This window comes from Actinia tenebrosa, unplaced genomic scaffold (assembly GCF_029948245.1).
Source record: "Actinia tenebrosa isolate PJP-AT-01 unplaced genomic scaffold, QUT_ActTen_1.0 PGA_scaffold3__52_contigs__length_22856419, whole genome shotgun sequence".
NCBI classification, from domain to species: Eukaryota; Metazoa; Cnidaria; class Anthozoa; order Actiniaria; family Actiniidae; genus Actinia; species Actinia tenebrosa.
In genome coordinates, this window is record NW_028292580.1 from 13,025,047 (window position 1) to 13,038,819 (window position 13,773).

Genomic DNA, 13,773 nt, shown 5'->3' on the forward strand with positions numbered 1-13,773 from the left:
ATGGTAATTGTCATCTCAGAGTTCCCTGCATTTTGATCTTACAGAGCAAACTTGTATAAAATACTCTCTTTGAACTGAGCTGAGACGCGGGAAAAAGGGTTACTCGTTTTCTCAGCTCTGAAAATGAATTTTTTACTAGTTATTCTTGTGGTACTTGCGTGTTCTGCAAGTGGTAAAGTTCAAAAAAGAGAATCGCAGAGCGACGAAGAACAAGGTGATGGATATCAAGAACAAGGTGAGTAGCAAACAACTTTATGTCCAACTATTTTTCTCTTGCAGATGAGTAGATTTGTACCTTCTCGATCGAATCTGCACCTAAATTTTATTCGTATGTTAGGGATAAGTAGTAGCATGTATGTTACTTGCTTTTAAGAAAATTGTCCAAAGGGTAAGATAGGGTAAGGTTTAAAAATATATTTATTTTCAAAAGCAAAAATATTTTTAAAAAGCAAAACAATTTCTAACATGGTTTTCTTTATTTTCAAACAGATTTCTTGTCGAAGTTTTTATACTATTTTGGTAAAAGTTTATATCTTAATGAAAACGCACCCCTATTGTCGCTGGGAACGTTTCCACGGAGCTTAGAAATTTGAGGCCTGGTCGATGGACTTTAATCTTGCCATACAAATCCGCGCGCATCGCGCCATCATTAAACCCAACCACTACGTGTAAACATTTTAACTGAGTGCTTCTTAATTGATTTTCGTACAAAAGCTATCCACATAAGTGTCCTAGGCATTGCAATAATTATAGCTACTAACTATTAATGATTGCTAATAAATATCACGAAACATTTGGTGCAAAAGTTTAGCACTGCATGGGTAAAAAGTTGGGAATGTTCAAAATTAAACTAACCAATTGCATTTGAGGAAATATCAGTGATTCGGTATAAGATTCAAGTGTTAATACTTGAAAAACAAATGCTTTACTATCATCTAAAATAATTTTTCACAAAATGATATGCTTGCGTTTTGATTTTAAAAAACTCTGCAGTTTGAATCGCATATTTTGAACTTTCTTGCCCGAAGTAGACAAAGGGATTGGTTATTTTATATTTAATTTAAAGTTGTAATATTGCATGATAACATCATTTCACCCACAGGTGGGCAAGGTAATGCATATTGTAATGCCTAGCTAGAGTCTTCCTTCTGAGTCTATGTGTTGTTTCCTTTCAACAGTTAAAAGCTGTCCAGCTCTTCATTTTGGAGCAGGAGTGACCGTAGATCCCCCATCATGTGCAGATGGTCCAAGACCTAGTGGAACACTATGCCACTTCTCCTGTAGTCGAGGCTACAGGGTGCAGGGCCCTCCCATGTCAGTATGCCACGATGATGGCTCCTGGCTTTATGGACACAGGCAGATCAACTGTTTGGGTAAAAAACTGATTTCACTCTTGTCTTTCTCTCCGTCCTTCCTTTCCTCTCCAATTATTCCTCGATGTCTCCCTCATTCCCTTGCTGGCTGGCTGGCTGGCTGCTGGCTGGCATTGAACATGCAAGGTTTAGCTATCTTTAGTCCCTCCCGCCCCTTTTTGTATATTCACTGACAGCTATCTAGCGGTTATTGATTTTTTCCCCAGATATAAATGAGTGTAAATTCAGAAAAGGAGGCTGCAGTCACACTTGTGTCAACACAGATGGAGGGTTCTATTGCAAGTGTCCTCATCCACTGGTGCTGGACAAAGACGGCAAGAACTGCAGAGGTAATGATGATGATGATGATAATGATGATGACGATGACGATGACGATGACGATGATGATGATGATGGTGATGACGATTAGGATGATGATGGACTCATGATTACAAATGAGTAGAGCTCTCCAGTGTTTCGAGGGTGATTTCTCGCTTTTCCCCAGTTTTCCTCTTTCTAAATTCCTTACGCTCATAAAACAGGGCGGGCCACATACTTTCAAGCCGTATCAAGTGCAACACTGTATTTTTTACACAAAATTAATCCGACTACTTTCTTGTAATGATGAAAGGGTAAATATTACACCGTGAAAAGATGAAAAAAACTTACTGACGTTTCGGACACTAGTCCTTCGTCGGAGTAAAAGAGATTTGTCCGAAACGTCAGTAAGTTTTTTCATCTTTTCACGGCGCATAATTTACCCTTTTATCATTACTGTTTCATTAGAAACACCGACACAGCTCACACTAGTTTTTAGCTAGTTATCTCTAGCTTCTTTCGACTACTTTCTTAGCTTTTCTTCGTTGTGTTTTTAAACAGCTGTCGGGCTGGTCCTGAACTGCACTGCACAGAACATTGAGATCATCATTCCTAAATACGCCTTGAGTGACCTCCAAGGTGACTACCTTCAACTTCGTGACCCGTCCTGCCAACCACGTGAAAATAGAACACATTACATCTTCAACACCGAGCTGAATGGCTGTGGAACTACTCGACGTCACACCAAAAACTTTATCGTGTACAGCAATAGAGTCACGGAGAAAGCTGTCGCACGACATGGTCTCATTACTCGTGTGGGAGAAGGGGAGTTCAATATTCCATTCTGTTGCTATTTCCTGGATAATGGAATCGTCTCTTCTGTTGGTTACAAGCCTTTGGTGAAAGAGCTTGTCCTGAAAGAGAAAGGGTATGTTAAGGGTGAAAAATTTCCTCCGATACTTTATGGTTTCTGAATACGTTATTTCCTTGAGTATTATTTCTTTATTTTCTTGTTTGCTACTTACAATATTTATAGTGACTGAGTGCGCGCAATTTCCCATTTCAGAGCACGTGTTAATAACTCCCTTGAGAATTATTTCTTTCTTAAGCTGTGCATTTACTTTGAAAATTTACTTCTGTTAAAGAAGCTGCTACATTTATTTCCAAATAAGTCGTAATTAAAATGCATTAGCATCATACTACAACAAACTTTACATTCAATAAAATCATAATCTTGTAAATCCGTGACATTTTTATAAAGTTAAAAATATGTTATTATTGCGGGTCGTATCTACGACTCTTTTGAATAAATGGACAACGATACTTTCTGGAACTGCTATATATTTCCCTTTCAAGACTGAGCTCTATATATATAATGCTCGACTATTAAAGTATGTATCTTTTCTCTGTATATAGTTACAAAATGATTGAATTTCACTCTTGTGTCACAATCTAGTTTCGTATCTCACATTATTTTACAAATGAAATGTTCCATCATTCCTCTAGGTATGGCAAGTTTAAGCTACGTATGGACTTTTTCCGTACCAAGAACTACCAAACCGAATACACCTGGGATGATTTCCCTGTTTCTGTGTATCTGAGAGAGAGGCTTTACTTTGAAGTTTCCATCGATTCTATCGATGACAGTCTTGTGGTGTTTGCTGGGAACTGTTGCGCAACACCAACACGTGACCACAACAAGGCGGGACGATTCCGACACGAACTCATCCATGAAGGGTAAGATTGTTCACGATATAAGCCATTTATCTTGCTTTGGTTCTCCCTAGCTGGGGATATAAACCATAGCTTAGTTTGGAGAACAAAGCAATTGAACCAATAGAAATTTACTATCATGTGACTAATTAAAGCTCATAGTTCTCAGCACCAAAGGACATACTTACAACATTTGAAACACACTGATAGTTTTTCTATCTTTTTCTACTTTAAGGTGTATTGTGGACTCTACTACACAAAGAGAACCCTCGCCCTCCCCCCACAAGCAGCGTTTCTCCGTTGAAGCCTTCAAATTCGTTGGCAAATTCCCATTTGTCTATATGCATTGTAGTGTAATTGTCTGTAAGGCTGGTGACCCGAACTCACGGTGCTCCAAGGGATGTATTCCTGGGATTCACCGCGGGAAACCAATGAACGGACCTTACGCAAAGCGAAATGACATTCCTAAATCACATGACACACCTAACACATCCAATAAGAAATCCCCAATCCCAGAATCACGTGACGCGCCTGAGATACCCAATAAGGATGTACAAAAGAAAGCACCAATCAGACACAACCGATCTATCGAGAAGCATGGTCACGTGTTGGTCAAGAAAGAGAAGGATCATAAGTATCTCTTGTCTAAGGGTCCTGTCTCATTATTGGAAGAAGAACCTGAGGTAGAGCGAGCAGCAGACGATGAAAAAATACCTGAAACCAAGCTGTCAGAAGATGTGGAAGAAGCTGATGAAAACCTTGGAAACAAAAAGAGTAAGAGCGGCGAAGAGCAGAAAGGTAGACACAAATAGGTGTAGCCCTGGTTACGTCACTTTCTTAGTTACCGTTGCTAGGGATCGAAAACCATTGTTTTCCTGAAAAACAGGTTTTGCTGGGATCAAATTTTTAAACCAACTAGTTTGTCTGAGATGACACTTTGTATATGGACCATTTGAGAGACGTGTCATTCCCTTGAATAATATTCCTTTGTTTAGTAATAACTCTTGAACAGATGAGTTCCCCGAATAGACCCCTATCATGTGACGTCAAAGCAGCTCAAGTTGGAGGACAAGCGCAAAGAATTTCAATCTCCTGAGAATTGGAAACCTATTGTTATGTCCTCCTATTAAGCTGCATTCCGACGTGCAACAAGGGGTCTATACTCTTAGTTGTCACGTAGCCCAACCGTTACTTTTCCTTTTCTTGCATTGCCTCCATGTTGGTGGAATTTTAGAGATTTGTCTGTTGGTACCACCAACATGGCCGCCATGCCTTTGTCTTAGAAACTGCGTTTTCCTGGTAATGGTTGCGAACTATTGTTTGCTTTTTCTTTCAGCTGCAAGTACGACCACTATTTTGCTGATTGCACTGACAGCCTTCACCGTTCTAGCATTACTAGGGGTACTGTATATTGGACGTAAAGTCAAGCAAGCTTCAAATAGAGGTCTTTACGATTACAAGCCAATGAAGTCCTGAAACGACCAGCTTTTCATTACCCAATAATCTTTATTAAATAGGGTGAAATTTCTTTTTATTTTTGGTTTCTTCTATCATAATTTGTAATGCCAATCGATTTACTCATGTTAATGTTGTTCCATATTTAAGACCACATGATCATTCCCTTGTATAAGCATTAGCTGGTTTTCAATCATTCCCAAGAGAATGAAATAACACAAGACACGGCGGCCATGTTGGATGATACAACAAAAGAGACTGATGACGAATCTTGTGTTAATTCCTCCAACATGGCGGCTGTGAAACCATCAATATCTTTCTTAAGGAATCTGAAGTAATCTTGTATTCCATTCCCAAACAAACATATTAGACATAGGTTATTACCATTCTCGGCTGAACATTCTTGTGTGTATCTAGCTTATACCTATGTCAATTGTTGAGTAAACTATAACTGTTTTTAGAAAAAGAAATAAACTCGTCCCTGGAATGTGTTTTCCATGCGTACGATAGACGCATTTTGCTATCGATTCTGAAAGAAATTAAAGCCACTTACTTTTACTATGGCGAGCACTAATCTAACCTAATTAAAACAGATGACGAGGTGTTAGAAAACTCCCTGCCTTATAATATGAAAAGTTTTTGGACCAAATCTTTCATAGTCAGGGGATCCACCCATACAAATGTCTTTTTTTTTCCTTTTTCTTTCATGATTTTTCTACATTGCTTTGAGAGGGACTTTAGGCACCCAATCTATCTATCATCGCGATGGAAGGTGTTTGCTTTAATTTATAAAGGCTTTTAAAAATCGGTAAATTTGAATTCTCGATCCCACAAATTAATCTTGACATGGCTTATGATCGAGTGGGAGTGCTCTAATATGAACGAAAACTGCTTATGATTCGGGCAAATAAAAACGTAATCCATTAGATATATCTTAGGAAAATCAATTAAGACTTGAACCTCCAAGGACGTGAAGTAAACCCTCTTAGGAAAAACATAAAAAATTGTGTAATAAGGGCGACAAAACTCATGTATTTTACCGCACATCAACAGCGAATGTTGCTCTAAAAACAGCTCCGGGAGCTAGAGTCTTTTGCAGATATCTTTGTCGTGTCATACGAAAATCTAACTTGTTGCGCGCAGAGTTCTACGAATTATACGACCAACATTCGCTCTGCAATGCAACAATGGCGCCTTTCTTGTGTATAAAATTCATCTTATACAAATGCATGATTCATTCTTTTCATTTTATGTTAAATCAATATACTTTTATGCTTTCGGTGTCTTTACTTTAACCCTTGTGTATATTTGTTTCGGCATCTGTATATTTGTTTCGGCATCGGCATTTGAATTTTGAGAAATTTTATTGCGACAATTAATGATGGTATGCATATAATATAGCATCTTTGCAACACGAAAATCTCTCAGAATGCTTGCTTCAAATTATACTTAACGAAACCGATCCTAATCATTGACTTTTAGTCAAATAAATAATTAAATAAGAATTTACGGTTTGATTTAATGAAGCTAATGAAGACATAGAACAGAAAAAAGCCTTCAAATTCCTGTGCATTGTGAAGATATATTTACAGTATTTTCTGGCTTGTTTTGAAGCCATTGGCAAGTGAAAAGAAGTTGCTCTTGTCATCAAAGCCACAAAAAGTGTAATTTTACTTAACTCAAAAGTTATGTTGATTTTAACTTCTATGGAATTTCATGTGTGAAGTTAAACTCCTTGCAAAGGTGTTTGTATATCTAGACATTGAATGGCTTTAATGTACGTTTTGCTTACTTTGGAATAAAGACTTTATGCACTAGGACTTTTAATATTCCTCTCTTATTACGTGGGTGCTGCATTGTCATGGAAATAAAAAAATGTCTAGCTAAAATATGCAAAGTTTACTTTTAAAAACTTGAGTTTTATTGACAGGCTTGTAAAGTTTACCAAGAGAAAGTAAGCTTGCTTTCTCTGGCGGAATTTCCTTCAAAATGATGTTGTTTTGGATTCTAGCGTTGGTTATTCCATCCTTAAATGCACAAGATATAGATTATATAGATAAAGGTATGTCATATCTTCTCAAAAATGATGTTTTTACAAATTCCACAGTGCGGACATCAGTAAATTTGTATACGAAACTTGTTTTTTTAATATCAACGTTTTCGCTCGAATAATTTTTTTCTTTCTTTCTCTCTTCAGTTGATCGTAACTTTTTTATAAATTCCATTATATGTATTTTTTCCGAAATCATCACCCAACCCTTAATAGTCTAATGCCGCAATAATTCACAACTAATAAGCTTCAATACTAAGGTATTTTAAAGTTCTTAGATGCTGCACGGATTTTTCATTTTTAACTTTCAACTACTATGTTCTAGGCTATTGTTTCTTGTAAACGAAAAGAAGACAAACTGCATATCCGAAGCAACCAGGCGAAGTTTATACCGCCGGCGCTAGCTGTTTTAACTTTCCCGCGGGACAGGGACTGTTACTAAATTCCGGTTGAGCTCTCCATACAAATAGTCTTTTTTCCTCTTTCTCTTAGTTTTAAGCTGAAATAACGGATTTTTCGATATTTTGGTTGCTCTCTCAACAGCCTTCAAGCATTAAAACAATGAGAAAAAATATTTCAAAATTTTTCATGGCCTAATATCGCCATTTTTCAAATTAATATTTGTAATCTTTGAAAAGTTTACCAAGCGACTGAGCTATGTTGTATGAATTATTATATGTGATAAAAACTAAATCCTTACAGCCTTAATTAGAGTAAAGATAAGTTCCTTATTTTGCTAACAAAATGCTCAACAGCACCTTTTCAAGATGGTAGATTCACATATTTAAAAAAAAAAAAAAAAAACAGTTTTGCATGTCTGCTACTCTGTGCATGTTTGACTGAACAGCGACGACTCGTCAAATAGTTTTCCTGCCACGATGCAAATGATTACTTATCTGCTAGGAGATTCTCAATATTCTTTATTTTGAGAAATATCAATTTTATATTTATAAAACAAAATCCCTATTCTAGCTCTATTTAATTTGTTTCAGCGAGAAAAATTAAATATTTAGAATAAAGTAACCTGGAACAAATAGCGTGTCATTTCTAAGCTTCGAAGGTTTTTGATAACTTCGTTCCTGTTTCTCTTGGATCTTAAGTAGAATTCTGTGACTTGGTTCACTGAAGCAATGAAAATTTTAGCTGTTTGCAAATGACTGAGAAGTTTATAAATTATAAATTTATGATGGTCGTACAAGACCTTGACTCTTGATGCACGTGATATGGTTAAATACTAACCGTGGGGTTGGGGATGGGGAAGATTTGTTGCTGTCCCTACGTTCGTGCTGTTCTGCTATGATGTTTTCCCTACTTTTTTGAGGTAATATATAACTTTTGTTTTATTATATTTTTATTTGATTTTTGTCAACCCAGTTTGTCCACCTCTCCGCGTGGCATCAGGAGTATCTGTCGTCCCACCAACGTGCACACATGACAAGATGCGCGCAGGTATAGTCTGCTCCTTCTCCTGTAACAATGGTTACCGTGTCCATGGACCACCAGTCAAGGAGTGTACTGACGGAGGTACCTGGACAGACGACCATATGAATATTTCTTGCACAGGTCAGTTCAATGATTATCAAGGAACATACACCTTGATGTTTTTCAGACGCATCCCACATGGAAGAGAGTGACTATGGGTGCTAAGCCCTCAGCGACACAAGCAAAATAGCGGGTCTGCTGGTCATAGCAAGGGGTTAATCATCTACGGTCTAGGGGCCGACTAACCTCTCCCTTAGGCTTCGGCTGAGCTTCCTGATCAGTCTGTAAATCCAGGGATAGCGGTGTCGGGGCCGAAATTTCCGGCGTAGCCGTAAATGCTTCGCGCTGCTATACGACGGTTCAGCACTAGATGTCTGGAAGTATGGTCCTTACAAATAAATCAAGTTAAAAAACACAATCTTTCTAGCAGCTGAAGAGTTTTCTATGAATAAGTTTGAAAACGACATAAGAAATCTCAGATGTGCATGATAGCTTTTTCGAGTTGCCTTTGCTCAGTCTTAGCCTCGTACAAATGTTTTCTTTTATTAAGGTACATTGTATAGTAAGTAATGTACGTACTACGGAAGAATACGAGTTGATTAAAATGCTACGGATTTTAATGGAATAGCTGAATATTATAAGGCACAACCGAGACTAATTCTCCCGGGCTAATTCTGAACAAAGAGAACTCGAAACTGGATGATTCAATTGAATGGATACCAGAAAGATCCATGATATGTTTTTTTCTTTTTCTGCTTTGTAGACATGAATGAATGTAGGATCAGGAACGGAGGATGTAGTCACACATGCATCAATACAGTTGGCAGTTACAGGTGCGAGTGTCCTTCACATCTCAAGCTACACGAGGATGGGAAAAGCTGTAAAGGTATGAATATTATAAATAGGATGGTGCGCGTAATCTCGTACCCAGAGCCTGCGTTTCTTCTGGCCTGCGGTGAAGAACGAGTGCTCTGGCATAATCCATTCATTGAGACCAGGATTTCTTGGACTTCCGGTACAAAAGCGCATGCGTTCAAAGACTTGCCAAAAATAAAAAAGTATGTTCCCGATTTCTAATTTTTATTTTGATCGGAAGTAAACACAAACTCTGTCTTCAAAATGGATTATAATTATGCCAGAGCCCTCGTTCTTCGCCGCAGACCAGAATAAACGTAGGCTTCGCCGCAAACCAGAATAAACGCAGGCTCTGGGTACGAGATTGTGGTATGCGCTACTGATGCGCCGCCTCAACTTCTAAATTCTAATTGGAATCTAGTGGAAGAAGAGCGACCCTGTGGAATCCACTGTTAATCCCATTATTTATTTGTTTACTTATTCATTTGTTTATTATTATTTTTTCCACAGCCGAAGGTTTGAAACTGAACTGCGGAGCCAAAGAGATGAGCATTGTTATCCCGAAGAACATCATTCATAACCTTCACCACGAGCACCTTCGTTTGAATGACCCTTCCTGTGTCGCTACATCCAATGGATCCCACTATATACTGAGCACCAAGCTGACTGGATGTGGAACGACCTCGAGGCAGATCAAAAGCTATATTGTCTACAGCAATAAGGTTAAAAAATTAGATAAGAATAGAAAAACAAACAAACAAAAACCAAACCAAACCAAACCAAACCAAACCAAACCAAACCAAACCAAACCAAACCAAACCAAACCAAACCAAACAAAACCAAACCAAACCAAACCAAACCAAACCAAACCAAACCAAACCAAACCAAACCAAACCAAACCAAACCAAACCAAACCAAACAAAGCAAAACGAAACAAAACAAAACAAAACAAAACAAAACAAAACAAATCAGAAACAGGCAAAGAGCAGAAAGATCAATTTAACATATCAATGATGTTATGATTGTTCGAATGCAAACAATGGATAGAATGAAAAACGATGAAAAAGGAACGAATAAATGGATGGATGGGTGGATGGGTGGATGGGTGGATGGGTGGATGGGTGGATGGGTGGATGGGTGGATGGGTGGATGGGTGGATGGGTGGATGGGTGGATGGGTGGATGGGTGGATGGGTGGATGGGTGGATGGGTGGATGGGTGGATGGGTGGATGGGTGGATGGGTGGATGGGTGGATGGGTGGATGGGTGGATGGGTGGATGGGTGGATGGGTGGATGGGTGGATGGGTGGATGGGTGGATGGGTGGATGGGTGGATGGGTGGATGGGTGGATGGGTGGATGGGTGGATGGGTGGATGGGTGGATGGGTGGATGGGTGGATGGGTGGATGGGTGGATGGGTGGATGGGTGGATGGGTGGATGGGTGGATGGGTGGATGGGTGGATGGGTGGATGGGTGGATGGGTGGATGGGTGGATGGATGGATGGGTGGATGGATGGACGAACAAGCTGAATGAATGATGAGTAACTGTATGGCTGTGAAGTATGAAATGCATGGCTAAGTGTAAGAGTGTATGGCTATTTTTATCGAAGGTTGCAAGTAATACTAACTTCGCTCTGTTCTCTAATTAGGTATCAGAGGAACCCGACAAATCAAGCAACAAGATTGGTCGCGTCCTCAAAGGCGAAGTCCAAGTTCCTTTCTGCTGCTACTTCCATAACCAAGAGATACTCCATGCTGTAGGTATGCGTCCCGGCAACAGGGAACTGTACATCAAGGTCAAAGGTCGAGGAAAGCTGAAGCTGAAGCTGGACTTTTACAAAAGCAAAGGCTATGGTTCTGTTTACACGTGGGATGACTTTCCAGTGTCCGTTCTTCTCAGGCAACGCCTGTATTTTGAGGTAAGGTTAGCTGTATCTGTCAGTCACGCTACAATATGTAGATCAAATTTGAGTGCAAACTAAAAGGGTATTTGCAACAAAACAGAAAAAAAAAACACCAAAAAAAAAAAAAAACTAACCAGGAGTTCAAGTGCAAAACTATGAATTTGTTTGTGCATTTATTAATTTGTTTAGTTATTTCGTACAGCTTTGTTTGTCGATATTTTAATACTTTTAAATAGAACGAAATTGGATTTAGCATGCAGTGGCATTTCTACAGAGTAGCTCTTCATCCACTGAATTCCAGTTTGAATCTAGAAGTTGAATTGATTTTCGCATATGTAGAAAAACCGGAGAACACGAAGAAAAACCCTCGAAGCACAGGACAACCAACAAGCAAGTCTACTCACATACGACACCGATCGAGTCCAGGAATCGAACCCGGTCACCTTGGTGCATGAGAGGCGAGCGCTCTCATCTCTACGCCAACCGTGCTTGGATTTAACTCCCAGAATTCATTTTTTTCAGGTTTCTTTGACAACCAAAGAAAAAGACCTTGAGATATTCGCAGACAATTGTTGCTCCACACCGACACGAGACCATGAGAAGTCAAAGTACCTGAGACACACGTTCATCCACAATGGGTGAGTGACGTCATAATTACTCAGGGGAGGCCCAGGGGAGGGATTGTACTTGAGACAGACGTACATCCCCAATGGGTGACGTAATACTTAATCAGGTAGGGGCACAGGGAGGGATTGTATCTAGAGATCGATATCCATCCACAATGTGTCAAGGTCTAGGATTGTGTCAGGCGACACACACAGTCATCTTCATTAGGCGAGTGTGCTACAGAGGGCTTGCATCTGATATTTATTTATCCACGAGCTCAATAGGGCGGATTTGTTTCAGTAGCTAAGTGTACTAATTCAAATTTGCTAAAAGAATTTCCGTCTTGAATTTTAGATGTCCTACTGACAAGACAGTAAGGTTCCATTCCTCGCGATCTAAAACAACCCAACGCTTCAGCCTGGAAGCCTTCAAGTTCCTGGGTGACCATCCCTTCGTCTTTGTCCACTGTCATGTGCTGGTCTGTGACGCAAAGAATCCCAACTCTCGATGCAAGAAAGGCTGTATTCCAGGCAAACCTAGAGCTAAGTCACGCAAGACTAAGCGTGACGTTAGCGTTTCCAGTTTGAAAAAGATGAGCGCGGTCACGCTGAGCCAGGGACCATTTCTTGTTGATAAAGAGACGCGCAAGGAAACCAAGCGAGGTGAAATTCCAGTACCAAAAATGACACGAGAAAAGATAATGAAGCAAAATAATGAGAAAGAGGAGAAAGAGACCAGCGAAGAAAGAGGTACATATGAAACTGTTGTTCTGGTTGTAAAATTTTTATCCACATAAATCTGTACTCTCCAACTACATACTAAAGAATAAATACTCAAGAGAATGAGACGTGGTCTGAGACGGTAAAACCTTAGCCCCAGCAAAAAGTTTATATTGAACTTAACATTAATGTTTTTTTGCAGGGTTTCCTCATGTTGGGAGTGTTCTTTTGATCGCTCTAACTGTAGCCTCAGCCATGGCGTTAGTAGGAGTCATTTACATCAGTTTTAAATCAAGACAAGTTGTTCCATTTGGATACAACCAACTTACCACAAGGAGTGATCGTCTTTGATTCACCATCAAGTAGCCAATGCATTTTATTTTTGTACCTAACCTGCTCTACTGAGGGTGTCCATTCTTTATCGTCGTTCTCATTGTACAGCGCGTTTTTCCCAGACAAGACCACTGATACAGCGAAAGCTTTTCTCAGGACGTTGATAAATAATTTTGAAAATGATTTTGACCACTTCCAAATATCTTTTATACTTTATCTAGTACTCTAACCAAATAATTTCCAGTTGTATCGCTTTCTACATACCCTACAACCTCTTTTACTTTTTAATCCTTTTAATTCGTAAATCCTTCGCATTCACAAATGTTCAAAAATGAAATGCGCCGCGGGCAATGGTTCGCCCCAGAGGGCGTCTGGATGACAAATCCTACTCACTGAATGTACGCACACTCATCAATGTATACCGACAAATTCAAACAATAAAGTCCTTCAAAATATATTTGTGAGCTTTTTGACTTGGTTTTTATGAGCTAAACTTAGTTACATAATATTCATATTTTTGACTCAGAAGAGTGATGTTGTGGCGATGACTTCATCAAGAGTTGGAAACAGATAGGATTCTGATGAATATTGCAAATCAGTTTTAGTATGAGTGGAGAATAACATATACTTACTGCTCAACGTAGTTCCTGGGGAATGGCAAGGTATACTGAGGAAATTTTTAAAAATTTAAATAATTACTGCGTTGTTGACGCAAAGTCTCCCCAGGGTTCAATTTGCAATGCTTTTCGGACTGCATGCACAAATCTTGTGCGTTATAACATTGTGTATATCTTTTGTTTCTTGTTGTTTTGTTCCCTTAAGACTATTAACACTACAATATTATACTTTATCACCTGTCGCGGTGGTGTTCAGCCGTGATCGTATAGTGGTTAGTACATTGCGTTGTGGCCGCAATAACCTAGGTTCGAATCCTGGTCACGGCATTGAATTTTGGGGAAAATTTTTGATTTAAATATTTTTAGTAT

General features: G+C 39.1%; 1 protein-coding gene and 1 non-coding gene across 2 annotated transcripts; both read left to right on the forward strand.

Annotated features, from left to right (window-relative positions):
• The first annotated feature begins 14 nt into the window (after window positions 1-14).
• Window positions 15-13,244, forward strand: LOC116306618 (uncharacterized). Its single transcript, XM_089035937.1, has 15 exons — window positions 15-235; window positions 1,179-1,373; window positions 1,580-1,702; window positions 2,232-2,598; window positions 3,177-3,407; window positions 3,619-4,181; window positions 4,720-4,858; window positions 6,779-6,900; window positions 8,263-8,451; window positions 9,134-9,256; window positions 9,736-9,947; window positions 10,875-11,144; window positions 11,652-11,767; window positions 12,090-12,484; window positions 12,657-13,244. Exons 1-15 carry the CDS (start codon window positions 124-126, stop codon window positions 12,803-12,805), a joined length of 3,306 nt encoding a protein of 1,101 aa, XP_088892063.1. The 5' UTR covers window positions 15-123; the 3' UTR covers window positions 12,806-13,244.
• Window positions 13,245-13,659: 415 nt separating this feature from the next.
• On the forward strand, window positions 13,660-13,731 carry Trnah-gug (transfer RNA histidin (anticodon GUG)). Its single transcript has one exon. It is a non-coding gene; the product is annotated as a tRNA-His (tRNA).
• Window positions 13,732-13,773: the final 42 nt, after the last annotated feature.